Here is a 27598-nt window from a genome sequence, read left to right as displayed (position 1 = left end):
CCTTCGCTGGGTCTCCCGAGAGCAGGCCCCTTCCACGCCCACAGGGGCAGGGCGCAGCCGCAGGGGCTCCTCTGGGCCAGCGCGACCTTGAACTCCTGGGTCCCATCTGCTGGGCCACGGGGCTCAGTCCTCCCCCTTCAGAGGCCGTCATGATGGCAGATGAGACCAGGGCCACCGAGGGCTGTGTTCACACAGGAAGTGGCCGCACGCGGTAGGATCCGGCATTTTAACCCAGGCCGAGAGGTCATCTTTTCTCTGCCCATTTCAGCCCTTGTCAGCTGCTGAGTGCTGCGCAGCCCCGTGAGGACCTGCAGTGTCCTCTCGCTTGCGCGCGCTGTCTCTCTGTCTGTCTGTCTGTCTCTCTCTCTCAGCTCTGAACAAGCTCCTTTGCAAAACCAGAGTTCCGCAGGTGCGCCCGGCCTCCGGATGCCAAATTCCAGTTCAGTCACTCAGTCTCTTTACGGTTCGAGGGAGGACACTGAAGTCAATTTTTAGGACCGCCACTTCTGAGAGCAGCGGGCGAGTTTATTAAATCAAATTCTTAGCTGAGCACAACTTAGAAAGCAGCTTGAAACGAGTGTGTGTGAGCCAGGTGTGGTGGCGCAAGCCTGTAATCCCAGTACTTGAGAGGCTGAGAGGAGGATTGCAGGTTCAAGGACAGCCTCAGCTACTTAGCAAGACACTGTTTCCAAATAAGAAAAAAAAAATAGGGCTGGGGTTTAGCCCACAGGTAGAAGGCCCCTGGGTTCCATCCCTAGTGGCACACACACACACACACACACACACACCAGGAAGCCAATAACCACAGAGCTGGGATGTGGGAAGATGGGGCCGCGCGCCTGGCCTGTAGGCACTCTTTCCCCTAGCAGAGGCCCCCCTGCCGCCCCCGAGCCGAAACACCATCCCAGTAGCAGGAGGCTGTGCCCGGCAGATCCTTGCGGCTCTGGGTGGGCACCGCAGAGGGCTTCACACTAGGATGGGCATGAACTAGTCAAAGGTCTTTCCTCCAACGACTGCAGGTAGATTAAAGAGGTCCTGACTTCCAGGCCCCAGGCCACCGGCCAGGTGTACACATAATCCTCGTGGAGGAAGGCAGCTCCACCGAGGCTCAGCTTTCCTACTCAGATACGATGGGTTTCCATCTTCAGTCAAACCCCCAAAGTATGTGCCCGGCACAGTGGTGCACACCTGTGACCCCAATGTTTGGCAGGCTGAGGCAGGACGGTCCCAGGTTGGGGGCCAACCTCAGCAATTTGACAAAACCCTCAGCAATTTAGTGAGACCCTGTTTCAAAAATAAATAAATAAATAAAAAGGGCCGGGGGGGGGTGGTACACGCTTGTAATCCCAGCACTCGAGAGACTGAGACCAGAGGATCACGGCTCACAGCCAGCCTCAGCTACTTAGTGAGGCTGAGACAGGAGTCTGAGACAGGAGGATGGCAGGTTTGAGGACAGCCTCAGCCAAGAGTGAAACTCCCATCAACCCAGAGAGACCCTGTTTCAAAATAAAAATAAAGCAGGGCTGTGGGGTGTAGCTTGGAGGTAGAATGCCCATGGATTCCATCCCCAGTGACACACACACACACACACACACACACACACACACACACACACTGTTTCTGGTTTCTAAGATACAATTAAACATAGACCTTCCATGTGATTCAGCAAATCACCATCTTAAAAGGCTTTTGGCCTCTGCACAGGGCTCCCTCTCCCCGCCCCTCGGTACCTGCCCAGGCGAGGACAGGACAGCAGCTCCCACCTGCCAATCCAAAGCCCAGGGCTGCTGCTCATTAGCATATCCAACCTTCAGCCTCCCCGCTTATTAGCACATGGAATCTCCAAGCCTTCCCTTCATTAGCATGTTCAATCTTCATTGCCTCCCTGGAGGCTCTGACTATCCTCGCCATCTTAAAAAGGAGAAATTGAGGTCCGGGGACCCACAGTCCACACTCAAGGGACCCCAGCTCGCAGACGTCAGAGCCAGGCTGAGCCCAGGCCTGCCTGCTCCCCACCTGCCGACTGCCAGAGCAATCCCTGGATGCCGGAGTGAGAGGAGGCCTTGGAGTCCTCTCCGCACACATTAAACACCAACTGTGTACAGGGCCCCAGCCTGGGAGCCCTGGCTTCAAGGACCCCGAGCGAAGGCCTGGGAGAGTGAGAACTCTTTAATGAAGTGCAGGGCTAGCCCTTCCCTCTTCCTGCTTTCTGGAGCTCAGCGTCAGGCTTGCAGGAAACCCAGGGGTGGGCTGGGGCAGAAGGGGGAGGGCAAACTCCCGTGTGGCACCGGGTCCCTCCTGGGAAGGCGGGCCAGTCGGGTCAGTAGAAGCTGCAGGAGTTGGGGCCAGCAGTACTGTGTCTAACCTGGGGTGCAGGCGTGGACCTCAGCCTGCTGAGGGCCAGGAGATCCTGGCTGGGGCCTGGGGCAGTGGCTTGGAGGGACAAGGCACAACCACAGGCTGGGCCAGCCCCGGGCCATGGTGGCCTCTGCCAGTTGGGTGGGTTTACCTGATTAGTTTGGCTGGGTAGGAGGGGTCCCTGCAGGGAGGGGGCAGGCTGGGGAGTTGAGGCCAGTGGGGACAAGACACAGGAGCTTAGAGAGGAGCAGATGGGTGGGCAGGGTCAGCCAGGATAAGGGCTAGACACCTGGGAGAACCTGTTTGTTCTGTGGCTCAATGGACCTGAAGTGCGGCTTGAGGGAGTGAGCAGAGGGGTTTGGAGCAGAGAAGGGGAGAAGGGGATCGGGCTAGGTGGGGCCGGGCTAGCTGGGCTGCGGCGGCCCAGGGCCTGGAGGCTGGCCTGGGCACGGGGCAAGAGCTACCGACGTCCTCCGGTTCAGCTGATGAAGAGGCGGGTGGCCAGGCCCAGGGCCACTTTGCCCTGTTATGGATCAAGACATATGCGGAGGGAGGGTGGAGGGCGGGCAGGGCTCGGCCCGAGTCCTGCTGCTGGACAGGCCCCACACCCAGACCCCAGCCAGTCCCAAGCCTTCCGCCCCGGTCCCCCAGCACCCAGGAGTGAAGGGGCCGCGGACACTCACCGCTGGTCCTACAGCTTCAGGGAGGTGACCCGGGGGATGTGGAAGAGCTGGGTCTCCTCAGAACTGGAGGAGCTGTGGCACGCGGAAGGGAGCGACTGAGGCCCGCGCAGAGCCCCAGCCCCGACAAGGACAGGCCTAGTGCCCGACAATGCTCTGCCTCCGGGGCCTCGGGGCTGCGCCCGCGTGGCAATGCCACAGGAGGTAGGGTATGAGGCAGACGCCTGGAGGACTCCCAGCCCCCAGCTTTCCAGTGTAGTGGACACCTCCAGGGCATGCCAGGAGCCTTCGCTGCCTGGGAGGGCCCGGGGGGTGTGGCAGGGGCCTGGGCCAGATGCCATGCAGGCACCCCCAGGGGTCCTGGCAGCCCTCACCTGAGGCGTTTCCGGATGGGGCGGAAGTATTTGGAGGTCTTCACAGCAAACACGATGCTGGGGATGAGGAAGAAGGCGCACCAGGCCAGGCAGAACCAGAAGGCATTCTGGAATGGGAACAAGGTCAGCTCGTCCAGCTGGGCAGCGTCCCCCCCGCCCGGCTGCTCGGCACCTGCGGCCCCGCTGGCGCTCACCCAGGGGTCTGCCACCATGTCACACAGGACGACGTGGCCGTTGTCCAGGGCTCCGGACAGGGGCTGGCAGGTGGCGATGTGCTGGGTCACCTGTGTGATACCGTGGGAGGCGGCGACGTGTGCAGACCCCCAGGCCCACGGTGTGCACAGGTCGCCAGCCCGAGGGCCGGGGGCCACCTCCCATTTGAACGTAAGTGACACGCAGGCTCGGGACACAGGGAGATGAGGACACAAGCCAGGCCCCTCGCTCAGCTCCGCCCTGCTCGCGTATTCACCATCCTGTGTGAAGGCCCTACTGTGTGCGGCACTGGGCGCTGAGTCACTCTCTGGAGAGGCCACACACACGTGTGTCCTCACGTGCCGCACACACTCACAGGCACTCAGGGTTAGAGCAGATCCTGTGAGCCGCGTGTGGCGCCCAGGTAGCTTCCAGAGCGCAGGGCAGGGCCACAGTGTGGGAGTGGGCAGTCCCTAGCTGCTGCCAGCCCACTCACCTCCTCTCTCACCCAGGCCACGTACTGGGAGAAGTAGCCCAATACTCTGTTCAGGAAACACTCGCTTTCCTGCAGAAAAGACAGGTGTGGGCTGGCAGGGGTCCCGGCATCGCCCCACCCGGGCCTGGCACCATCAGGACGGGACCGGCCTTCCTGGGCCTGCAGTGCGGGGACAGGACCACCGCGGTGCGGGCGGACGCCAGCGCTCCCTGCCCTCCTTCCACTCACGGTCCTCAGGATGCGGCTGGCCCAGGTGGGCAGCTCTCCCTTCAGGTAAGTGATGTTGGCAAGGACACCTGAGGCCTCCAGCTAGGAGAGAGAAGACCCACAACTCGGTGTCATCCGCACCCACCAGCGCCCTCCAGCTACAGCTCCCGACAGGCTGGCCTCGGCGGGGGAGGCCCTAGAGGCCAGAGGTCTGGTCCCCCAGGCCTGCCCATCCTCTTCCCTTCTCCACCCTCAACCTCCAGCGGGACAGGGCAAGCAGGCGGGCCCACAGCCTCCTCCGCACACCTGGAGATGTGGGGCAGAGGACTGCAGGGCCCTGACGCTGAGATTGAGCTTGGCCTGTGGGAGAGATGGGGCTGCTTAGGGGAAGATGGACGGGAGGGGCTGGCCCCAGCCCTCCCTCCTCTCTCGCGGGCCTCCCGCCGTACCATGAGGTTCTGCTGAGGGACAACCTCCTCCTGATGGAGGCTTCTCAGCCCCCGCGCCTCCTCTCGCAGCTGCTCCCTCCACGAAGAAGGGATCTGAAGGCAGACAAAGGTTGGAACGACCCCAGCCCGCACAGGACGAGCTTTGCCAGTGAACCCAGCCTTCCAACTGGGCATGCCCAGGGAGAGCGGAAGTGCGAGGCCCAGAGGCAGAAAACAGCTTCCTTAAGCTTGCTGGGAGGCCGGAGCCCGAGTTCCCGGGGTGCCCCTCGCTTGCTGGGTCCCCTCTGTTAGCCCAGCACCCGTGTGAGCCAGAGCACCACCTGCCCGCTGCCACCCTGGTTGCCACCATCTCTGAGCCGTTTCAAAGGGGACTTCTTTTGTGGTACTGGGGATGGAACCCAGGGGCATTCAACCTTTGGGCTACACCCCCAGCCCTATTTTTATTCTTTATTTTGAAACAGGGTCTCACTGAGTTACAAAGGGGCTCACTAAGTTTCTGAGGCTGGCTGTGAACCATGATTCTCCTGTCTCAGCCTCCCAAATGCTGAGATTACAAGCATGAGCCTCCATGCCTGGCTCAAAAGAGACTTTTTTTTGGTGGTACTGGGGGTGGAACCCAGAGGTTTTCTACTTCTGGGCTATACTCCCAGACCCATTTTATATTTTATTTGGAAACAGGGTCTCACTAAGTTGCTGAGAGCCTCACTAAGTAGCTGAGGCTGGCTTCGAACCTACGCAATCCTCCTGTCTCAGCCTCCCAAGCGTGGGGATTACAAGCGTGCGCCACCACACCCAGCTCAAAGGAGACTTCTAAAACTCTAAATATCTGTAAATTCAGAGTGCCATTTTTAACTGGGCGTGGTGGTGCACTCTTGTAATCCTAGCATTAGGAAGGCAGAGACCGGAGCATCATGGTTCGTGGACAGCCTCAGCTACTTAGTGAGGCAACTTCGCGACTCAGTGAGACCCTGTTTAAAAAAATAAAAAGACTAGCCAGGCGTGGTGGCGCACGCTTGTAATCCCCGCTCTTGGGAGGCGGAGACAGGAGGATCGCACTGGTTCGGAGCCAGCCTCTCTGGCTTAAGAGACTCTGTTTCCACATAAAAATGTTAAAAAATAGGTCTGGGAGTGTAGCCCGTGGGAGTGTATACCGGAGGTAGAAGGGCTTCCAGGAACCCCAGTACCACAAAATAAATAAATAAATAAATAAATAAATAAATAAATAAATAAATAATAAAAAGACTAAACATAAGGCTGGGGCTGTAGCTCAAGGTACAATGCCCCTGGGTTCCATCCCTGGTACTGCAAAAAAAAAAAAAAAAAAAAAAAAAAGCAAATGCCATTTGTTCCCCTGGAGGACAGCTGTCATGACGCGCCCCAGGGGACCTGTCCCAGAAGATTCTGCACCGCAGCCCATGCAGAAATGTGTGCCCAGCACGTGATGTGTGGAGCACTCCATCTGACATGAGATGGAGGACCCCCACTTCACACAGGAAGAACCCAGCCCAGAGATGCCCAGCAGCCAGCACACACTGGAACTGGTACCGCGAGGCCCCGCAGCCCAGCCTGGGGTCGGGCCCTGGCCCTCCGTCCCCTGCCTCTGCCCTGCCCCCGCACCCATCCTAGCACCGCGCCCTCTCCCGTCTCCTGGCCTCCGCTCCTGTCTGACCTGGGACTGGGCCTGGGCCAGTACTTCCAGCTCCTGGGCCAGCTGCTCCATGTCAGTCTTCACCACAGGCTTCTGGATCTGAGGGCGGCAGTCATGGCACCTGACTGGTCAGGTGCCCCCAGGGCCCTGTCCCAGGAGACCCTGCCCTGGAGGGCTCACAGAGACGCCTGCCCAGAGCATCACCTCCAGTGACCTGAGGTGGGGTGCTCCAGGATTATAGGACCAAGAAAGGAAGGGCCAAGGGGAGGCGGCCCACGGCCAGCTCCCCGTGGCCTCGGTCCCCAGGCCTGTCACATGCCAGCCGGGTCTATCGTGACACACCGGTCAGTGGGCTTTAGTACTGGGAATTGAACTCAGAGGGTTTCTACCTCTAAGCTACACTCCCAGCCCTACTTTATTTTATTTGAAACAGTTTCATTAAGTTGCTGAGGGCCCTGGTAAATTGCTGAGGCTGGCCTTGAACCTGTGATCTTCCCATCTCAGCCTCCCAAGTCCTAGGGTTACAGGGATGTGCCGCCACACATGGCTCATTTAAGACATTTCCCATTGGGCGTGGTGGTGCACACCTGTAACCCCAGTACTTGCCAGCTGAGACGGAGGAGCGAAGGTTCAAGGACAGCCTTGGCAGGGGTGAGACTCATCAACCCAGCGAGACCTTTCAATATACAAGTAAAATCAGGCTGGGGACGTAGCTTGGAAGTGAGTGAGTGTTGGTTCAATCTCTAGTACCACACACACACAAAGGAAATGAAGGAAGGAAGGAAGGGAGGGAGGGAGGGAGGAAGGGAGGGAGGGAGGAAGGGAGGAAGGGAGGGAGAGAGGAAGGGAGGAAGGAAGGGAGGGAGGAAGGGAGGAAAGAAGGAAGGGAGGGAGGAAGGGAGGAAGAGAAGAAAGGGAGGAAGGAAGGGAGGGAGGAAGGGAGGAAAGAAGGAAGGGAGGGAGGAAGGGAGGAAGAGAAGGAAGGGAGGGAGGGAGGGAGGGAGGAAGGGAGGGAGGGAGGAAGGGAGGAAGGAAGGAAGGGAGGGAGGGAGGAAGGGAGGAAGGGAGGGAGGGAGGAAGGAACAAAGGGAGGAAAGGAGGAAGGGAGGAAGGGAGGGAGGGAGGGAGGAAGAGAGGAAGGAAGAAAGGAAGGAAAGAAGGGAGGGAGGAAGGGAGGGAGGGAGGATGGAGGACAACCAAATTCATTCCCCCAGCAGTGGGGCGGCCGCGGGTTCAGGACCATGAACAGCGACGGGCGCTGGGCTGGCGTGCAGGGCAGGCTGGGGCTCAGGTTCTGAGACACTCTGCACAGCAGAGGTGCCAGGAGCAGAGAGGGTGAGGGGCTGGGATGAGCCCTCCTCGATCCTCTGCGGCCTCTGGCCTGTTACCTCCCTGCTGGGGCATCCGAGGCGCCGCCCACCTGAAGGAGGACGGCACCGTAGTCGAGGTTCTCCAGCCCGCTGCTCTGGAGCGCCTCCAGGTCCCGGTGGGCCTCGGGGCTCAGCAGGTCCAGCTCCTTCACCTCCACCTTGAAGTTCTGTACCTCCCGCTGCAGCTGGTGGGTGTACTGGAGGGAGAGACGGGGTAGGAGATTCCAGATGGGGGGCCAGGACCCGGAGAGGCTCCCCTTGGCCAGGGGTCCTCGGCCCTCGGGCTGTCCTCTGGGCTGTCCAGCGCCCTGCCCTAGACACACCCCTGCCCCAGAAGCCTCCCAGGGGCCTCTGCTCCTGGCACCCCCACCCCAAGACCCAGCCTCTTCTACACCTGCCTGGCGACTGGGCCGTGATGCAGTCCTTCCTGGGCATCTGATACGAACTAGCTCTCCTGAGCCGCGTGGCCACACCTGTTAGGCCTTCCCAGCACCCGGCGCGCCCAAAGCATCTTATGTATTTGTGCACTTGCTGACCGCACGAGCGCCTTGACAGCGGGGCCTTACTCACTATGCTCTCTCGAACCCTTGCATCCAGAGCGGAGACTCCCACAGGGTGGGGAGGGACACGTTTGTTTGTTTGTTTGTGTACTGGGGATGGAACCCAGGGGCATTCGACCTCCGAGCTACACCCCCAGCCTATTTTTTATTCTTTATTTTGAAACAGCATCTCACTGAATTGTGGAGGGCCTCATAAGTAGCTGAGGCTGTCCGCGAGCCGCGATCCTCCCGTCTCAGCCTCCCAAATGTGGGGGTTACAAGCTGTGCCCCATGCCCGCCTTAGGGACACATTTTTTTGACTGTGGGAATGAATCAATGAGCCAAGGACTCAACTGAATTTCCAGGAAAGACCCTCGGCACTGGCATTTTCTTAGCACCACTGCAAGAGATCCGGGGGTTGTGGAATTCAGCCCAAGCGTAAGGGCTGTCCTGGGGGAGACTGGGGCAGAATCCTGCCCACCACCTGTTGGCTGCGAGCGGGGCAAGGGGCCGGCGAGCCCTCCACCAGTGCCTGCCGGCTGTTGCCCCGCGCTCCCTCTTGCCCGCTGGCTTCTTCCTTCCCTCCTGGGCGTGGAGCCCTGCTGGGCGCCAGCCTCCCAGCCAGGCCCTGAGCTTACAGCTGGGGACCGTGCATAGGCAGCTCGGTGGCTCCTGCAGACCCTCCCTCTCCCGCTGCAGCAAGAGCAGAGGAGGGGCCTGCAGAGAGGGCCTCTGGCCTCCCAGAGGGGTGCCTCACCTGGTGGATGTCCAGGTGCGTCTCCAGGTCGTAGGAGTCGTTGAGCTGCAGGACTTTCCAGAGCACCGCCCCTTCCCGGCACTGCCTGGAGTGGGGGGACGGGATGGATGGCGGGTGGGGAGGCCTCCTGGGGCCGCCCCACGCCCCTCACTCACTGGTAGGCCAGGCGGACACTGATGTTCTTCCTCAGGCCCAGGAGGTGTGCCAGGTCCATGGAGGGAGGCAGGTTCCCCGGGGTGTCTGCAAACTGGGTGTGGGAGGGGGACAGGGCTGAGCGGGGAGGTGACGGGCGGCCCCCCATAGGCACAGCAGGGCCTCGGCGGGAAGGCCTGAAACTCCAGCCCAAGTCGGTGTCCACTTAAGTCACCCTGAGCCCTGCCTCCTCACGGGGCTCTTCCTGAGCATGTTAGGGTTATGTTTAAGGATTGGGGTAGGCTTGGGTTAGGGGTTAGGGTTACAGTTGAGGGTTAGGGCTAGAGTTAGGTTTCCGGGTGAGGGTTTGGGGTTAGGGTTATGCTTAAGGGCTGGGGTTATGTTTAGGGGTTAAGGTTAGTGGTTAGGGCTTTTTTTAAGGGTTAGAGGTAGGGTGAGGGGTAGGGGTAGGGTTAGGGTTAAGGGTTAGGGTTAGATTTAGGAGTTAGGGTTACGTTAAGGGCTGGGGTAGTGTTAGTGTTAGGGATAGGGGTTAACATTACGGTCAAGGGCTAGGGCTAGGGTTAGGGTTAAGGGTTAGTGTTAGGGTTCGGATTAGGGTTTACAGTTACAGTTAAGGGGTAGAGATAGAGTTAGGGTTAGGAGGTAAGGGTTAGGGTTAATATCAATGCTAGAATCCCCGGACCCCCAGACTCAGGGCCAAGCGAGGAAAGGGGCCCTAGTGTGGATGCGTCACTCGGGGAACTGGTCCTAAGCCTGCAGCACCGGGGCCTCCCAGGTCCCCGCTCCCTTGTCCACTGGCGGCTCTCCACCCCTCTGGCTCTCCCTTCCTTCACCCACACCTGCCTCTGCCCACCTTGAAGAGCTCCCCGCTGGCCCAGCCCTGGCACACCAGCGTCTGCACGTTGCCGCCCACCAGGAAGGTGGCGAAGACCAGGAGGATCAGGGGGACGGCCAGGAGGAAGCTGCAGCCCACACCTCTGGGGAGGGAGGGCCAGGCTGAGGACAGTGGAGCCTCTGTCCCTCCACGTCCCGCGGATGGGGACATCCTCAGCTTGGCCCTGAAGCAGAGGCCCTAGAGGAGAGGCTCGGAGGACCGGCCTCCGGGACAGGAGGGAGAACTCAGAGCTGCAGGCCAGCCCTGCTCACGGTGCCCGCCCAGCCCGTGTCCTGCCCGGGGTCCTGCTGGCCCTGGCATCCCTGAGAACACAACCCAAACCAGAACCCAGCCGTGGAAAGGGCCACCCGCACGACCCGCCAGCAGGACCCTGGAGCAGGTGCTGCTGCCCACAGGTTCCTCTGTGGGCTGGACACAGCCCCTTCCAGGCTGTGAGGCTCCGAGAGTGGACCGTGGGTGGGTTTCAGTCCCTCCACCACGCCTGCTCAGCGTGGCCCCCCATGTGGTAAGCAGTCTGCACAACCCAGTGTGGCCGCAGAGACCATCCAGCCTAGCGATGGCAAACTGACTCCATCTCTGTGGCTGTTCTGTCGGTGCTGCCAGACACTGGGTTGAGAAGGATTCTGAGGCTGTGTCTGACTCCATGGGAAAGCGTGCCCACTCAGGCCACATTATCACCAGTGTTTGGGGGGTGCTTCTTATCTGCCACCCCCTTACACGGAGGAGGACACTGAGAACCAAATGGGAGGAAAACCCAGAGAGGGGGACCTAGCCTCCGGATGCCAGGAGCTGTCCAAGGGAGCGCGAGGAACCCAGCCCTGCCCCTCTCCGGCGCCCTCTTACACCATGAGGAAGCGGGCTCCGGCCTCGCCCTTGGCTTGCGAGTGGCTGGGGTCCTCCCTGGCAGACAGCCCCCAGGTGCCCAGGCCGAGGCCCAGCAGGTTGCAGGCCACCACTAGAAGCACGGCGGAGCAGAGCACGCAGCCCACGATCCACCTGCCACGGAGTCGGAGAGTCGGCCCGCTGGGGAGCGGCTGGCAAGGGGGCCCTGGCTGGGGGCTCCCGACCCAAGGCTGGGCCCCCCAGGGGCAGTGCAACTCTTCCTGAGGCCCCGCTGCTCCCACAGGCTCCCCAGGCTCAGATCGGGGGCAGGAAGCCCCGCAGGGACACAGAGGCCCACGGAGTCGGGGACCGTCAGGCCGAGGTGCACCATGGCCAGAGCTGGGCGGGCTTGCCAGGGGCTCGGGTGGCAGGGAGGCTGGGCTGCCCTCCTGCCCACCATGGTGGCTCCCAACACCTGTACGTCTCGTATCTCTGCACCGCCTGCAGGTAGGGGCGGCTGTCCTGCTCCAAGTCCTCCAGCGCCTGGCTCCAGCGGGAGGCGGCCTCCAAGTCCGGGAATCCTTCCGCCATTGTCCCCACGCCTTCCGGCAGCTGGGTCACTGCCTTCTTCAGATCTGCCCAAGGGTGTAGGGCTTAGGGGGTGCGGAGGGCACTAGGGGCGAGGGGTGAGTCTCAGAGACCCGCGGGCTCCTTGGCAGGGGCAGGCGTGCCAGGCCGCTGGGCAGGGCCTCACCTTTGACCACGCTGTCCATCTGCATGGCGACCAGGAGCGGGAGGCTGTTGAAGGTGCTGTTCTCCTGGAGGACCAAGAGACACTGTGCCCCCTACCCCAGCGCGGGCGGCCCCGGGCTGCCCAGCCCAGCCTTCCCGGGGTCCCACGAGCACTTCCGCAGACCCCTCCTTCCTGTCCCCAGTCCTTGGACAACTGCGGCCAGGTCACCATCCTCTCCACTCTCCCATCCCTCCGGCACTCGACAGCTAGCTGTGTCCAGAAGGTCAGCGCCAACATGCCCTTCGGCAGCCGTCCCCACTTTCTTCTGGAAGCTTCCACTTCTGGAGCCAGCCGCTAGCACTGCTGACTCACCGGTTCCCAAGTCCAGGCCCAGCAGAGATGACTCACACAGCACCCTCCCCCAGCCCCCGCCCAGCACAGCCTTCCTGCCCCCCCCCACGCCCAGCCAGGCCCTGGCCCTTGCTGCCCCCTCCCCTTGGGGGTCCCAGCTCCTCCTCTGGACCCGCGCCACGTGACGGCTTCAGGCTCAGGCCTGAGCTCCCTGACAGGTACAGAGGAATCAGGAAGCCCCAAAGCCACGCACCTCCTGGACCAGGCTGGAGAAGTTGGCCTCGGGGACGCCCTTCAGCCGATGCAGGACACTGTCCACATGGGGCACCTGAAGTGGGGACAGGGTCATCCATGGAGGGGCCTGAGAGGGCCGTTCTGGAGGGAGGGCGTCAGATGCCATTGGGACCACTTCAGCCAACAGCCCCACATGGCAGGGAGGACTCAATGCCCGGGAAGGTCAAGGCTCAGTGTGTGGCCTGCAGGGCACCCTGACTCTCAGCCAAGGTGGTAGCCGCTTGCCCTGGGTGCTCATGCAAAGGATGTGAGCCCGGGCTGCTAGGATGCTTGGACTCCTGGGCTGGTCAGCCCTCTGCGCGTGGGAGCTCTCTGTCCTGGGCCCGCACCTGGCTGAAGTCGGCACCCAGCTCCAGGTTGTGTGCCCGGCTGCGGGCCCCTGCGCAGTCCTCCTGGCACTGGGGCTCCTGCAGCAGGGCAAGCAGGCGCTCCCGGTGCCCCCGCACCGCCGGCTCCAGCCGCTGCTGGCCCTCCCGCAGCGCCACCAAGGTGCTGTTCAGGGCCTGGAGGGAGTCCACGGAGACCTGCAGGGCTAAAAGACCCATACCCGGGCTGAGCTGCCACCACGATTCCCAGCATCCTCAGCAGCCTTGTAAGAAGTGGAACATTCCAGCGCCACCCCCCCACCCGCCCTGGGGGCTGGAGGTCACTGACCGCCACAGTCACAGTGGAAACTGCCCGGCCGGGCACCTGTTAAACCAGGAACTGGACCGGGGTACCTGACATCATCCCGGGATGGTGAGGAGGGGAGGCACAGGGCTGGGGGAGGGCAGGGCGGCCCAGGACACCTGCTGGGCCCCGCCCCCACGCAGGCCCCAGTCCAGCTCACCCTGGCCCAGGCTGTGCACCGAGGCCAGCGCCAGGTACACGGTGCTCCTGAGCTGGCTGTGGGCCGTGTTCCCGATGCGCTCGCCGACACCTGGAGGCACAGGGCATTCTGCGGTCTGTCCTCCGGAGCGAGGACCCCCGCCCCGGGCTGGGCTCTGCCAGGCGGATGCTCGCATGTGGCGGTGTTACCAGGCAGAGTGTAAGATGAGGGACTCAGGGAGCAGGGCCGTAACCCTCACCGTCCAGTTCCTTCAAGACTCGCTCCTGGGGCAGGGAGAACTGCTCCGCCACGGCCTGCAGCTCCTAGGCAGACGCAGGGCTGTGAGCCTCCCTCCTCAGCCCTCGCGGCCCCTTCCCGCCGGCGTGCAGTGATACAGACGCGCGCACTTGGGCACGCACATGTGCATCGGCCACTGCCGTCCAGGCCGCCGGTGTGCAGAGGAGGCCCCCTCTCTGCTGCGCAGGCCATGGGGCAGATGGCCCTCTCTGCTCTCTCCCCCCGGGCCTGGTGGGGACGAGCGGGGTGCTGGGTGCTCACCTCTGGGACGTCGGAGACAAGGCCCTGGAGGCTGAGCAGGGCCTCGGGCACGGCTTCCACGCTGGGGCCCATGTGGTCATGGGTGCGCTGGTTGGTGATGAAGGCGCAGACCACACCCACCCTGCGGGACGGAGGGAGGTGAGCCGGCGCCCCGCCCCGCCCCGTGCCCCCCAGCCCGCGCCTCACAGTAGCACCGCGGTGGTGAGCAGCAGGAAGGCCACGAGGGTGCCGCGCTCGCAGGCCATCGTCTTGTGCTGGGTCTTCACGCGGCCGCCGCAGCGCCGGTGCCAGCGGCAGCAGCAGAAGCAGAAGCCGGCGGTGGGCACGGCCAGGAGGTAGAGGACGGCGATCACAGCGCACACCACGTATCCCGCCTCGTACCGCACCACCTGGGCAGAGCAGCGCGGCGTGAGGGCGGCCGGGCGCCGCCCTGCTCCCTGGTCCCGGAGGGCAGCACGGGGGCCGTGCCCGCACCCCGCACTTCAGTGATGTCCCCGAAAGAGGCTGGGGCTCACCGCCAGCCCACCGCCAGCAGACGATGCGCTGTGGTGTGAACCTGGGTCTGCGCACGGCGCCGGGGGGCACTCAGGACCCCCATGCTGGCAAACAGCAGCACGGGCAGCTGCGGGACTGGGTGTCCCTTCCTTCGCCCCAGAACCCCCTCCGCCGCTGCCCTGGCTCTCACCTCATCTGCCTTGACGGAGGACGGTTCATTCAGCAGGGTCTTCACCAGCTCTGCGGGGGAGAGCCAGCTGAGGAGGCGGGGACGGCGCTGCCCACCGTCCCCACTGCCCGCCTGGGTGTCCCCAGGCCATCGCTGGGCAGGCCCTGCAGCCTGGGCGGATCTGGTCTAACGTAACGTGTTTCCCATGCAAGGCTCTCCGCTTTGGAAAAGAGAAACTGAGGCTCCGAGAGGCAAAGGGGCCCGCCAAGGTCACACGAGGGGCCGCCAAGGTCACACGAGGGGCCCGCCAAGGTCACACGAGGAGGTTCTGGAGCCCCAGGCCCTCCAGGGGGAGGCGGCTGTGGGCCCGTCCCTGCCCTCCTGCCCTGGCTGTTGGGAGGGCACACTCACCGGAAGGAAAGGGGTTGAGCTGCACGGTGCCGAGGAAGCGGCGCACGGTGCCGTAGAGGGGCTCCAGGGGCCCGGGCGCCCGCACGCGAGGGGCCAGCCGCCGTGCCCTGGCAGCCGGGGTGAAGGCCAGGCGCTCCACGGGGCCCAGGGACCCGCAGAGCTGGGCCGCCCCCTGCAGGCTCACGGCCAGCCCCAGCCCCAGCAGGGGCAGCAGGAGGCCCCGCGCGCGCATGGTGGGGTGGCGCGGGTGGGCAGCGGGCAGGCAGGGCGGGCTCCGGTGGTGTCAGCTGCGGACCAGCCCGGGGCAGGCCGTGCATCCTTCCGCAGCCTCCTCCCTCCCTCCTCCTTCCAGCTCTCAAAACTGGCAGGACGGGTTTGGGTTCCGAGCTACCTGGGCGCCCTCCTGAGGAGTAGGAAGGGCAGGGGTGGAGGCAGGCGGCCTGGGCTGGGGGCAGGGCCTGGTCCTCCTTTCCCCAGATGCTGGGCAGGGCTGTAGCCCCGCTGAGCAGGTCCAGGCAGTGCCTCGGGCCTTAGCGAAGGTGGCCCAATTTCAAATATATTCCAGGTCCAGCCCCAGCAGCCCAATCCAGGGGCTAAAAAAACCCAGTGAAGCTCTGCCCGCAAAGGGTCACAGGAGCGGACACAGGCCGGGGAAACAGGCCAGCCGGCTCTCCCTGCCTCCCCTGGGGTGCTGGGTCCCCACACAGCACGCCTCGCTCGGCCCCTGGGGAGGGCGAACCCCAGTAGAGGTGTGCCCGTCAGCCCAGCCATGCCCAACCCCGTCACCAGCTGAAGAGCTACTCGGGGATATGCCCAGAAGTGTCTCCACGGATCTTGGGTTTACCAACAGCGTCTGCCCAGCTCCCAGAGAGTTGCCTGCAGTGAGCAGGTCTTGGGAAATGTTACTGAAGGGGTGGAAGAGGTCCCAGGCAGTATTCTTCAAGATGCTAGAAACAGTGTCCAGGGCCACCACGAAGGCACGGGCGACACGAGCATCTCACACCATGTGCCCGGGAAGACATCACAGAAAAGGATGTGCGGGTGTCTCTCTGGACGGGAAGGCAGCCAGCAGTGGGCTAATAGGCATAAATAGCCGATCACAGAACCGCACATGGGAGAATCTCGGGCGGTGTCCAAAGCTTTTGCTCACCCGCAGGTGCTCCGTGCTGTACTTTTTTTTTTTTTTTTTTTTTTTGGTATACTGGAGACTGAACCCAAGGGCATTCTACCTCTGAGCTATATCCCCTATTTATTTTTTATTTATACATATATTTTTTGTAGTACCGGTGACCCTGGCACCCCAGTCCAGGGGGAGCAGGCCGCAGACCAGTGAGGGAGGGGTCAGGGCCCACACTTCCCTGTAGCTGCAACCCCAGGATGTGGAGGCGGCGCCCACCCTGCCCGTCTGCGTCTGCAGGGCCAGCCTCTCCCCAGCCGCTCTGGGCTCCCTCCCGCTCCAGGGCAAGCAGCTGGAAGGACTGCTTTCCTAGTGATCACTTTCTGACTTTAGCCCCGTGCCCGGCAGGATGGAAATAGCGCTTGCTCAGCCTGATCGAACCCACCTACAGCGATTAGTAACTGCCACCAGCTCTTGGTAGCTCTGACTCGGGAGCACTGGTGACCAGAGTAGGTCCTATCTCTGGGACTCTCGAGGGCCTGGGGAATAGGCAGGTCCTCCGCCATTCTCTCTCTCTCTCTGCCCCCCTCAATCATAATTAAGCCAGCCCCTGAATACCGCCATTGTTTCAATAAATGGTAAGCACCAACACACCATACTTTTTTTTTTTTTTTTGTAGTGCTGGGGATGGAACCCAGGGGCATTTTACCTCCAAACTATATCCCCAGCCCTATTTTTTATTCTTTATTTTGCAACAGGGTCTCACTGAGTTGCAAAGGGCCTTGCTAAGTAGCCAAGGCTGTCCACGAACTGTGATCCTCCTGTCTCAGCCTCCCGAATGTTGGGATTACAAGTGTGCGCCACCATGCCCAGCCAACACACCATACTTTGAAGATAAGATTCCCAGAAGAAAAAAACAAAAGCACACCCAAACCTTTTCCTCAGTCCAGGGGAAGAAAGGTTAAAAAAAACAAAAAAGACAAACTACTGAATCTGCCTGGGTACTGTGATGGATGCCTGTGATCCCAGTACTTGGGAGGCTGGGACAGGAGGATTGTAGTTTGCTGACAGCCTCGGCTACTTAGTGAGGCCCTCTGCAACTCAGTGAGACCCTATTTCAAATTAAAGAATAAAAAATAGGGCTGGGGTATAGCTCGGAGGTAGAATGCCTCTGGGTTCCATTCCTAGTATTGCAAGAAGAAGGAGAAGGAGAAGGAGGAAGAAGAAGAGGAGGAGGAGGAGGAGGAGGAGGAGGAGGAGGAGGAGGAGGAGGAGGAGGAGGATAGGAAAAGTTGGAAGGAAAGAAGGCAGGCAGGCAGGGAACTCCCCAAACCGGAACCCCGCGCACACTGTGGTGCAGGCTGGTGAGAAAGGGCGGGGCACTTTGACGGGTGGTGGGTCCTGGGAACGTCTTCGTAATCCTGAGCCTCAAGCAGCAGTAAGTCTGCGGGAGGCCCAAGTCAGCAAGGCATTGAACGTCCCCTGGCTGCAGGCCGGAGGCTCGGGCAGCTGCTGGGTGGGGACCTCAGGGGCCGTCAAAAGGACCAGTCAGGAGGCCGGGCCCAGCCAGAGAGGGTTGTGCTCTGGCTCCCAGGGGCAGGGGAGCTTCTAGAAGCAGCAGCCCAGGACCCAGAGATCCTTCAGAGATTTGCTGTAGGAAGCTGCAGGTCAACTAAACACCCAGTCTTTGAGCAGCTATGGTGATGCATTCTTGTAATTTCAGTACTTGGGAGGCTGAGACGGGAGGACTATCGATTGGAGGCCAGCCTCAGTAACTTAGCAAGACTCTCAGAAACTTAGGGAGACCTTGTTTTCAAACAAAAATAGAAGGGCTGAAGGCGCACCTCAGGGGTAGGACGCGCGGCCCCACCTGCTCTAGTTAGTGATTCCTGTCTTAGTAACTCTCCTGATCTATCTAGTAATTCCCCAGCACTGAACACACACACACACACACACACACACACACACACGCACGCACACACGCAACTCAGTCCTCGCAGTCCCGCACACAGGATGGACTCAAGACCCTCTGGGCGGCCAGGACCCCTTGGGGCCAAGCCGGCCACCATGTCCAGGGGAGTCGTCTCGAGGTCGCACGAGGTCAGCTTCCCCTGGCCTGATTCAGCTCTCAAGGTGAGGAGATAGAAAGGAAATAGGCAGATAGGGAAGAGGCCTCAGTAGAAAGAGTTAATTTCCTGAGTTTCCTGAGGGGCGACGAATATCTGAAATTCCAAAGGCTCAGAGATAAGAAAGACCAGAGCTTCACAAAGCCATCTGGTTACCAATCAACAAACCCAGGAGCCAGCCCTGGAGCAAGTCTCTCACTTCTCCTGAAAGGAGACTCTTCAAAGGACTTGCAAATACCTTATGCAAATTCTGAGAGCTGCTTCCCAGAATTCCTGGGATCCCAAACTCACCCTAACCAAAAGAGGACTCGCGAATGTCAGGCAAGCCCCTAGCTGGCCAACAATTTGGTTTTTTCCCCTCTCAGGACTCCCTCCCATTTTGGGGAGCTTTTCTCTCTCTCGCAGGTCACGTTAGCCCTGAGAGAAGGCAGAGTGCAATTGAGGGCACGTGGCTCGGGCTGCTCTCGGGTAGTGACCTGAAGGCAGCTACTGGACACCAAGCCCCGACAGCCCGAGTGGTGTTCGGCCACTTTCCCTATTCCCTTCTGGCAGATCGCGTGGACTCTGGAAGAAAGCAGCCTGCAACTGAAGGCATTCGGCTTGGGCTACTCTCAAGTATTGTCCTGAAGGCAGCTGCTGGACCCCAAGAGTTCCGACCACCCCTTTGGGGTGTTCAGCCATCTTTCCTCATTCCCTGCTGCTTCCAATCAACCTTTTACTCCCCTTCCTGAGGTCTGCGGGTGTCATTCTTCGCTCACCGTAGACAAGAACCGTGTAAGGAGATGTCGAGTTTCTTCTCAAGAAACTCTGTTTCATCTTTGATGAAACACCAGGTTTCTTCTCAGGAAACCCCCGTTTCATCTTGGGGGCTCAGAAGAAACCCCCGTTTCAAAGACACAGCCAGCAGCTCGCTCCTCCTCAGCAAGCTTTCTCCTGTCTCTCCCTCCAAGGTCAGGACACTGATGTCAGCCCACTCCTCCCCTCTTAGCCCCTGGGGGGAGACAGGGATGGGAATTTGGTTTGCAGAACCTCGCGGAGCTCCTCTGAGGATCCCACTTCAAAGGCTGAAGATGAGCCATCTCGGCGGACATCTCTTGGCCCACTTCCTGTTGCAGTAACAAATCGCCCGAGGCTGGATAGTTTAGTCCACAGTTCTGGAGGTCCTTCGGCTGGGCTGTCGACAGGGAGGACAGCATCGCAATGGTGAGAGCGAGGGTGTGAGAGATTCCAGGTGAGACAGGGAGCCGTCTGCTCCAACATGCAATTAGCTCTCAAAAGTACTAACTTGCCGGAGTGGTGGCACCGCCTGTAATCTCAGTATTTGGGAGGCTGAGATAGGAGATAAGGATCTCAGACTGAAGGCCGGGCTGGGCAACTTAGCAACAGCCTACTTCAAACTAGAAAAACTAAGGGCTGGGATGGTAGCTTAGAGGCTAGAATGCCCCCGGTTTCAATCCCCACCACCAAAAATAAAAAACAAACGAGCTGGCCGTGGTGGCGCACTCTTGTAATCCCAGCATTCGGGAGGCTGAGGCAGGAGGATCGAGGTTCACCAGTAGCCTCAGCTACTTAGTGAGGCCCTTTGCAACTCAGTGAGACCCTGTAAGCCGGGCGTGGTGGCACACGCTTGTAATCCCCCACTTGGGAGGCAGAGACAGGAGGATCGTACATGTTCGAAGCCAGCCTCGCTGGCTTAAGAGACCTTGTTTCCAAATAAAAATATAAAAAAATTAGGTCTGGGAGTGTAGCCTGGAGGTAGAAGGGTTTCCAGGAACCCCAGTACCACCAAAAAAAAAAAAAAAAAAAAAGAATAAAAAAATAAGACTGGGGGTGTAGCTCGGAGGTAGAATGCCCCTGGGTTCCATCCCCGGACCCACAAAACAAAACAGAAACCCAGCCAAACAAAACCCCAAACTCCACAGCGTGGAGGCTCCAGCAGGGTGTCAAGATTCCGCTCCTGCCTGCCACATCTGCAGGGGCAGGCTGCCAGGCTTAAGAATGAGGAGCCAGCTGGGTGTGGTGGTGAACACCTGGAATCCCAGTACCTGGGGGCTGAGACAGGAGTCTCACAGGTTTGAGGCCAGGCTCAGCAACTTACTGAGACCCTATTTAAAAAAAAAAAAAAGATACCTAAAGTGCTGGGGGTAGCTCAGAGATAGAATGGCCCCTGGGTTCAATATCTACCCTCCCCATAAAAAGAACAAGAGGCCACTGTGCCAGCCTCCGGCCCAGGGCCTCAGGGCTCGGCGCCTGCAGGACAGGTCTCAGGAGAATATCTGAGACGGGGATGCAGGCTGGGCAAGCTCTCAGAGCGGTGTGGGGTGGCAGGGAGGAGCCGGGCTGCGGGCTCCCAGCTCTTCTTGGGAAGCCTTTAGTGCATTTGGGGCCAGCCAGAATTGGGGGGCCACTGGGGCCGGTGAGGTGGGTAGGCAGGAACGCAATCCCTCTCATATACAGTGAGCCTGGAGGTCGGCATCCAAGACTGTGACCCTTTTCCCTTTTGACTCTGTCTTCCCAAGGCAGTTTCAGAGAGAAAAGTTGGTGGCCGGGGGATGGCTCCGAGGGGCCGTTGGCGCTCCTGGGCTGGGGCAGCTTTCTTTAAACAGCCTTTCCAGAAATCGCCCCCCAGAACTTGAACTTTTATGCCACTGGTCAGAACGTGGTCACACGGCCACAGGCAGTCCCGGGTAGTCTGGGAAACACGGTCTGGCTCCCTGCTGCCCAGGGTAAAGCTGCGTTTCCGTAGCACAGGCAGAGGCGGTGTGGGTGTTGTGTGGATCCAGCTTCTGAGCCAGCCTGGGCGTCCCAAGCCTATCTGACTGCAGGTGTCTTTGTACTGAGAGCAGGAAGCCGGCGCCTCCTACCTCTCCACGTGACTCCCCTGGCCCCATGGCTGAGAGAATTTAATAGCAAATTACATAGTACTGAGGAAAATAAAAACGTGCGTTTCTGCTGGGCACAGGACACACTCCTGTAATCCTAATACTTGGGAGGCTGAGATGGGAGGATCGCAGGTTCAACACCAGTCTCAGCCACTTAGCGGGACCCTCGGCAATCTAGGGAGATTCTGCTCCAAAATAAAAAATATTAAAAAAGGGCTGGGGGTGTAGCTTGGAGGCGAACGCCCCTGGATTCAGCCCCTAGTGCCCCCCCAAAGTCCCCAAACCAAAAAACAAAACCTCCAGGTAGAAGATGCCCTTCCTGTACCGGGAGAAAAGGAGCACTCTCAAGGAGGAGCTGGCCAGAGCCCCGCGCAGCTCGTCAGCATGACTCTTACCTTCCTTTAGCTTCCCTGCATAATTTAGTCTCTGTAATTACCTCATACAGAACAGGTAGGTTCTGCCAGTTCTTTGGGCCTTTCTTTCCTTCTAAAGGCTCTGAAAACACTTACGCCCACGCTGAGCTTGCACGCTCACTTCTGTCCTCTCACGTATCCACCTATTCCGTGTCGACCTAATTCTCCGGCCCATCTGGGACCTGCGAGGGGCAGAGAAGGTGGTCTCCCTTACACCCACCAGCGTCAGACGATCACTAGAGCTGGGGAGATCGTCACTGAGGGAAGGCACCGTGGTCTCCCCTGGTACTGAGGCCCAGCCCGGCCTGTCCTGACCAGGGCCGCCAGGGCCACCGTACACGTGTCCCAGGCTTCCTCACACGCGGCCGCGCAAGACACCTGCCACATGACTCCAGCCCACAACGCCGAGGTCGCGTCTGCCCCGTGCCACGGTCTCTTGTGCCCCTCCCTCTCTGCCTCCATACTTCCTGTTCAAGCCCTCCCCGGGGCTTTCCGCCAGCCAAGCCTCCATCTGCGCCCTCGGAGCTGGCCCGGGGTCCTGAACGCCTTTCTGCTTGGCCCGCCCCTGATGGTGCAGTCCCGCTCCTGTCCATCCTTCCGCTGACCATGTGCTTCTGAGCAACGAGTCTGCATCACCCGGAGCTCAGAGCGGCTGGGGGAGGCGGCCGGGCAGGTCCCTCGGGAGGCCTCCCTGGGATGGGGCTCCGTGGTGCGTGTGTCGGTCAGCTTCCTGTTACAACCACACACACCAGGGCCAAAAATCTGGGCCCCCGGCTTTGGGACTTTAGCCATGGCGCCCCCGCCTTGCCGCTTTGGGCCTGGCATGGGGCGGCGCATCATGGGGGAGGCAGAGAGAAAGGAAGAGGAGGTGACGGGGTCCCGGCAGCCCCTCCCAGGCTCGCCCCAAGGACAGCTCCTTTCTCCTAGCCCTCCTCCGTGGGTTCTGCGGACTCCCAGGCCCTGGGGGTGGGGACCCAGCCTCCAGCACGCGCCCTCGGAGCACAGCCAGGCCAAAGCCAGCGAGTGTGGGCCTCACCCCCAGCGGCCACAAGGGGCTTCAGTGTGAGGCCTTGGATGGACGTGGGGTCCCAAAAGACTCCCACAGTCTTTCTTAGGGCGCCTCCCGGGGGCTGCTCCCTCTGCCAAGTGGGGGCCAGGCCCTGCTCTGCCCCATCCGAGGCCTCTGGGTGTTTCCATGGCAACAGCATTACAGACTCCATACAGTGGGAAGCGGGTGAGGAGCCGTGTGCTGGTCCTGTCAGCTCAGACTAAGATTCCAGGACATAGAAGCAGCAGCCGGCGGCAGCCTGCCCGGGCCTGTTTATTGAGAAGAAAAAGGAGCCCTGGTGACACACACTTGTCATCCCAGTGCTTGGGAGGCTGAGACAGGAGGATTGCAGGTTGGAGGTCAGCCTCAGCAACTGAGACCCTCAGCAACTCAGCAAGACCCTGTTTCAAAATTAAAAGGGTTGGGGGTGTAGCTCAGAGATAGCACGCCCCTGGGTTCAATTCTTAGTAGAAAGAAAGGAAGTATTGCACACATGTGTGTATGTAAAGCTAAAATAAAGGGCTATGCTTTGGAATCCTTTTAAGAAACCCTAAAGGTGAGCTTCAAAAAAAGAAAAGAGCAAAAGCAGGGCCAAGAACGTGACTTGAAGTTATCCTTGGGAAAGCGAGGCTTTCAGAAACAGTTCGTCAGCCAGGAACAGGACGTCCCACAGGAGGCAAACGGAGGTCAGAGCGCAAAACGAGCCCAGGCGCACACTGCCAGCAACCGACGGAGGCGCGTCCACACCTCACCTGGCACTCCGCTGTGTCGCCGCCTCGCGCTGCAAGCTCGGAGCGGAGGAGGGTTTCTGCAACTCCGCCCCTACATGTAAAAGAGCAGCTGGGCCGGGCGCAGCGGGGCGCACCTGCGTCCTGCACTGGAGGCTGGGACAGGAGGGTGGCAGGTGTGGGGCTGGCCTGCACAGAGAGGCCGTCTGCAACTTAGCAAGACCCTGTTTCAAAAGGCTAGGGGTGTGGCTCGAGGCAGAACGCCCCTGTGGTCAACCCCGAACCCACCCCCCAAAAGGAGCACCAGCCCCTGGAGGGTGGGGGCAGACGCTAAGTAAGGAAGAGAAGGTCGCTCGGCCTGGCTCCCGCCGCTGCTCCACGGCCGGCCGCCCGTTCTCCCTCCTGGTGAACTCACAGGGGGACGAGGAGGACACACACTGAGCTGGAGGGTCTAGCCGGGAGTTCTGAAGGGCCGGAAGGCGAGATACTGTTCTGGCGATGTTGCCAACGTATGGCTCCTGTCCTTCTGCTCGGCGGGGTGAGGGCCCCCTCCCCGCCGCGGTTTCACTGCCAGGGCCGAGGCCAGCCACGCTTGCCAGCCTCGGGGGCCTCAGCGCCCCTTGGGGTCTGTTCTTTTTCTGCCAATCGGGCCATCGACAGTCTCCACCTCCAAAAGCAGAAATGATGCCTGCGCGCTCAGAGCGATGACGGGCAAAGGCCAGAGTGCTGAGGAGGCCCGGGACCCCGCTGCAGGAGACCCCGCGGCCGCCAGCCGCAGCCCCGGCCCGGAGCAGCAGCGCTGGGGCCCTTCCACCGCCTTTCAACCAGCCGCAGGGAGGCCTCACCTCACGGGGGCACGTGGAACTTTTGGAAACAGACTAAGAGTCGTCCCCAGCCGAGCCAGGTCATGCTGCTTAATCAAACAGGACTAAGGACAGGACCTCGGGGTTTCCAGGGCCTCAGCCCCAGGCCGGCCACTGGCGGACACCGCCACCTAGTGACAGCGAGGGGAACTGCAGGCGAGTTCCCTCCTGCGTACAAAATGAAGGTCTTCAAGGGCCCTGTGCGGCTTTCAGGGCGGCAGGGCCACTGCTCCTCCTGCCACTCTCCGCCTTTGTCTTTCCTATAGACGTCCAAGTGGAGTGCTCTACTCTCGTGCCGTGACGCTCCGATTTCTTCCACCCAACGTGTTCTGTTTTTGGTACTCGGGATTGAACCGGGGGCCTTCTACTCAGAACTACACCCTGGCCCTTTTTACTTCTTAACAGTTTTGCTAAGATGCTTTTTGGTTTGTTTTTGAAATAGGGTCTCACTAAGTTGCTGGGGCTGGTCCTGAACCTGCGCTCCTCCTGTCTCAAGCCTCCCAAGTCCTGGGGTTTCAGGCGTGCACCCCCGCGCCTGGCTCCTACCTGGTGTGTCTGAAATCCAGCCCTGTGCCAGTAGCTGGCTCTGTTCATGGTCGAGTAGCGGTCCATTGTGTGAGCACGCTCCAGTTTGCTCTTCTATTACACCGCTAATGGACACTTGGCCTCTCTCCAGCTTGGCGCACTGTGGCTGGTGCAACGTGAGCGCGCCTGCAGGGTCTCTGGAGCTGTGTGTTTATTCTATGGCTCCTGGGCAAACATCCGGGTGTTCAGTCGCAGGGTGAACGGGCGCCTTTGCCAGAAACTGCCGAAACTGTCTCCAAAGTAGAAGTATCACTTTGGCCCCCCCATCGGCAGGGTGAGCGCTCCCTTTCCCTCTGGATCCCGGGAAGAGCTCCTCTTCCACCAACAGGGGAGGATGACGGATGGACGTGCTGGGCAGAGACAGAACAGACCAGCTCAGGGACTCCTAAGGGCTGCTCCAGGGCCCAGAACAGAACAACAAAGTCGCTCCTCACTAAAAGGCAACAAGACCCTGGGGGGTCCCTGGGCCCAGGCGGTTCCCACTGGGAAGGTCGGAGCGGCGCGAGGGCTCCTGCTCGGCACACCCTGAGGTGGCTGCATGGCGGGGATGGGAACGGCAACTCGAGGCCCGGCCCACCGGGTACTTTGGAAGTTGGGGAGAAATTCTGCCCTGGGGTGAATCACACCTCAAACCTCGCCCCTTTCTGACTCAAGGATATTATGCGGCACCCTGGGCTTCAGTGCTGATGGTCAGTTCTGGAATGAGTTCTCGGGGTGCGGGGTGAAAGCTAAGGATGGCCTCCGATCTCCCCGAGTCTTAGGTTGGAGCCCTAACCCCCAACATGACTGTCTGGAGAGAGGGTTTTTGGCGGTAACGGAGGTTCCGTGAGGCCTGCCGGCCTCGCAAGGAGGGGCATGTTGGGTTCTCTCCCTCCACAGGTACTCAGGAAAGGCCGTGCTTAGGCACAGGGAGAAGGCAGTCGCCTGCAAGCCAGGAGAGCCCTAGCCGCACACAGAGCCGGGAGGCCTCACCTAGATGCCCCACTCCAGGACACTGAGAATTAAATCTCTAGAGCCACCGAGTCTGTGGGATTTTGTTATGGCAGAGCAAGCAGCCAAGACAAAAACAGAAAGACCCGGAGCAGACCCTCTGGAATTGTGGAATTGCAACCACAGGTCTAGGGCGTCTCTCGTGGAGTCCAGAGAAATGGGTGGCGTGGGCTGCAGGTCTGTTCTGCAGAAGAGACGGCAAGAGCCCCCACATGTGGCAAGACACAGCCCGCGGGCTGAGGACGCTCAGCAGGCCCCGGGGGTCCACACCAGGACACGGTACGCGTGTGGCACGCGGAGATGACAAGCTTTCAGAATAACATTCCCAATAACAGCCTCCAGAGTTTCAACACACACACACACGTCATCTGGACCTACCCAAGAATAACATGGCAAAAGGCAAGGATTCCCAAGTCTTTTTAATTTTTTTTACAATTTGATATGCTATGTTAGTACAAGTCTACAATTAAATTTTACTATGGTATGAAAAAAAACAAGAACCAAGGTACAAACCACATACAGCTGAGGTATATCTTTATAAATAAACCTCTCAGGTGCGGGGTAGCTCAAGGCAGACTGGACACATCCTGTCTTTTCTGTCTCCTGCCCCTCGAAGCTGCAGGCTGTGGCCCTGGAACGAACGGGATCCCTGGCAGGGTCTAAACGCCAGGAAGCGCAGTGGCCCCGCCGGGCCAGCATCCGGGGCCTCGGTGCGAGGCGGCCCTGCAGGCACACCACTGGCCAGCCCAGCGCGCTGCTGTCCTGGCTGCGACACGCAGCTGGCGGTCACCTCAGGCAGCCGTGGCGGGTCTTCTCCCAGCCCTGTCTCCCTCCTTTCCATCTGCCTCCTTTGTGCCCTAGTACTTAAGGCTGAAGGACGACCTCTGTTCCTCCACCATCCTGACCCTCAAAACCACCAGGAAGCCTCTTATCTTGCCCCTGCAATTTCCCTCAGGGACCACTTATCTCTGTAGAACTTTATCCCTTTAGCACTGAGGTTTGAGCCCAGCCAAGATGGCCCTTCTGCCATGACAGACCCCCACTTCTCTCTCAAAGACTTGTAGCTTCCACACACATTAGAGGATTAAGCTCCTCTTCACCTGGGGAGTCACAGTGTCCTCTCTTAGGTCATCTGAGAAAACATGGAAACCTCTTTTGCAGTCTATAACCCACGTCAATGATGTCTCATTAACTTTTAAAACGCCTTCAGCCTTCAGGAGACTGAGACCAGAGGATCGGGGTTTGCAGACAGCCTCAGCTACTTAGTGAGGCCCTCTGCAACTTAGTGAGACCCTGTTTCAAAATAAAGAATAAAAAATAGGGCAGGGGGTGGAACTTGGAGGTCAAATGCCCCTGGGCTCTATCAAGACCTGGGAGGGGGGAGCCTTCTGCTGGGCGTGGTGGCACAGGCTTGTAATCCCAGCATTTGGGAGGCTGAGACAAGAGGATTGCAGTTGAGTACAGCCTCAGCTACTTAGTGAGGTCCTTGGCAACTCAGAGACCCTATTTCAAAATAAAGAATAAAAAATAGGACTGGGGGTGTCACACAGAGGTAGAATGTACCTGGGTTCCATCCCTAGTACCACACACACACAAGAAAAAAGCCTTCAGTTTCTCTGTAGGCCCTCAAAGCAGGCACGGTACCCTCGTACTAAATACGCTCTGCTAGTATCCCTCTATCCAGTGCGAATCCTCGTTTGCTGGCCACAGCGGGACTGCTCACTGAGGCCGGGCCGTGAGCCCTGGCTTTGCCCCCGTGTGGGTTTTCTGGTGTTGAGAAAGGGAGGAGCTCTGGCTGAAGGCCTTCCCGCAGTCCTCACACTGGTAGGGCTTCTCCCCGCTGTGCGTCTTCTGGTGTTTCGTGAGGGACGAGCTCTGGCTGAAGGCCTTCCCGCAGTCCTGGCACGCGTACGGCTTCTCCCCGGTGTGTGTTCGCTGGTGCCGGATCAGGGCCGAGCGGTCGCTGAAGGCCTTGGCGCAGGCGCCGCACTGGTAGGGCTTCTCCCCCGTGTGCGTCCTCTGGTGCTGCGTCAGGGCCGAGCAGTAGCCGAAGGCCTTCCCGCACTCGCGGCACTCGTACGGCC

At 60.1% G+C, this 27598-nt stretch overlaps 1 protein-coding gene across 1 annotated transcript; it reads right to left on the bottom strand.

The window, feature by feature from the left end:
- Nucleotides 1–3049: 3049 nt before the first annotated feature.
- Nucleotides 3050–15139, bottom strand: PROM2 (prominin 2; the record flags this gene model as incomplete). The annotated part of the gene is made up of 23 exons (XM_080711656.1): nt 14763–15139; nt 14373–14422; nt 13874–14076; nt 13688–13808; nt 13389–13452; nt 13151–13240; nt 12651–12853; nt 12281–12355; nt 11698–11761; nt 11419–11578; nt 10965–11117; nt 10080–10203; nt 9226–9317; nt 9071–9155; nt 7825–7971; nt 6426–6503; nt 4757–4843; nt 4614–4667; nt 4329–4409; nt 4101–4169; nt 3607–3696; nt 3413–3519; nt 3050–3113 (listed from the first exon to the last, which is right to left on the bottom strand). Exons 1-23 carry the CDS (start codon nt 14992–14994, stop codon nt 3050–3052), a joined length of 2493 nt encoding a protein of 830 aa, XP_080567782.1. The 5' UTR covers nt 14995–15139.
- Nucleotides 15140–27598: the final 12459 nt, after the last annotated feature.

The sequence above is a fragment of the Muscardinus avellanarius genome (genome assembly GCF_963383645.1).
Source record: "Muscardinus avellanarius genome assembly, chromosome: 15".
NCBI lineage: Eukaryota > Metazoa > Chordata > Mammalia > Rodentia > Gliridae > Muscardinus > Muscardinus avellanarius.
Note: the sequence above shows the minus strand (reverse complement) of the source record. Positions and strands in the feature narration are given on the sequence as shown.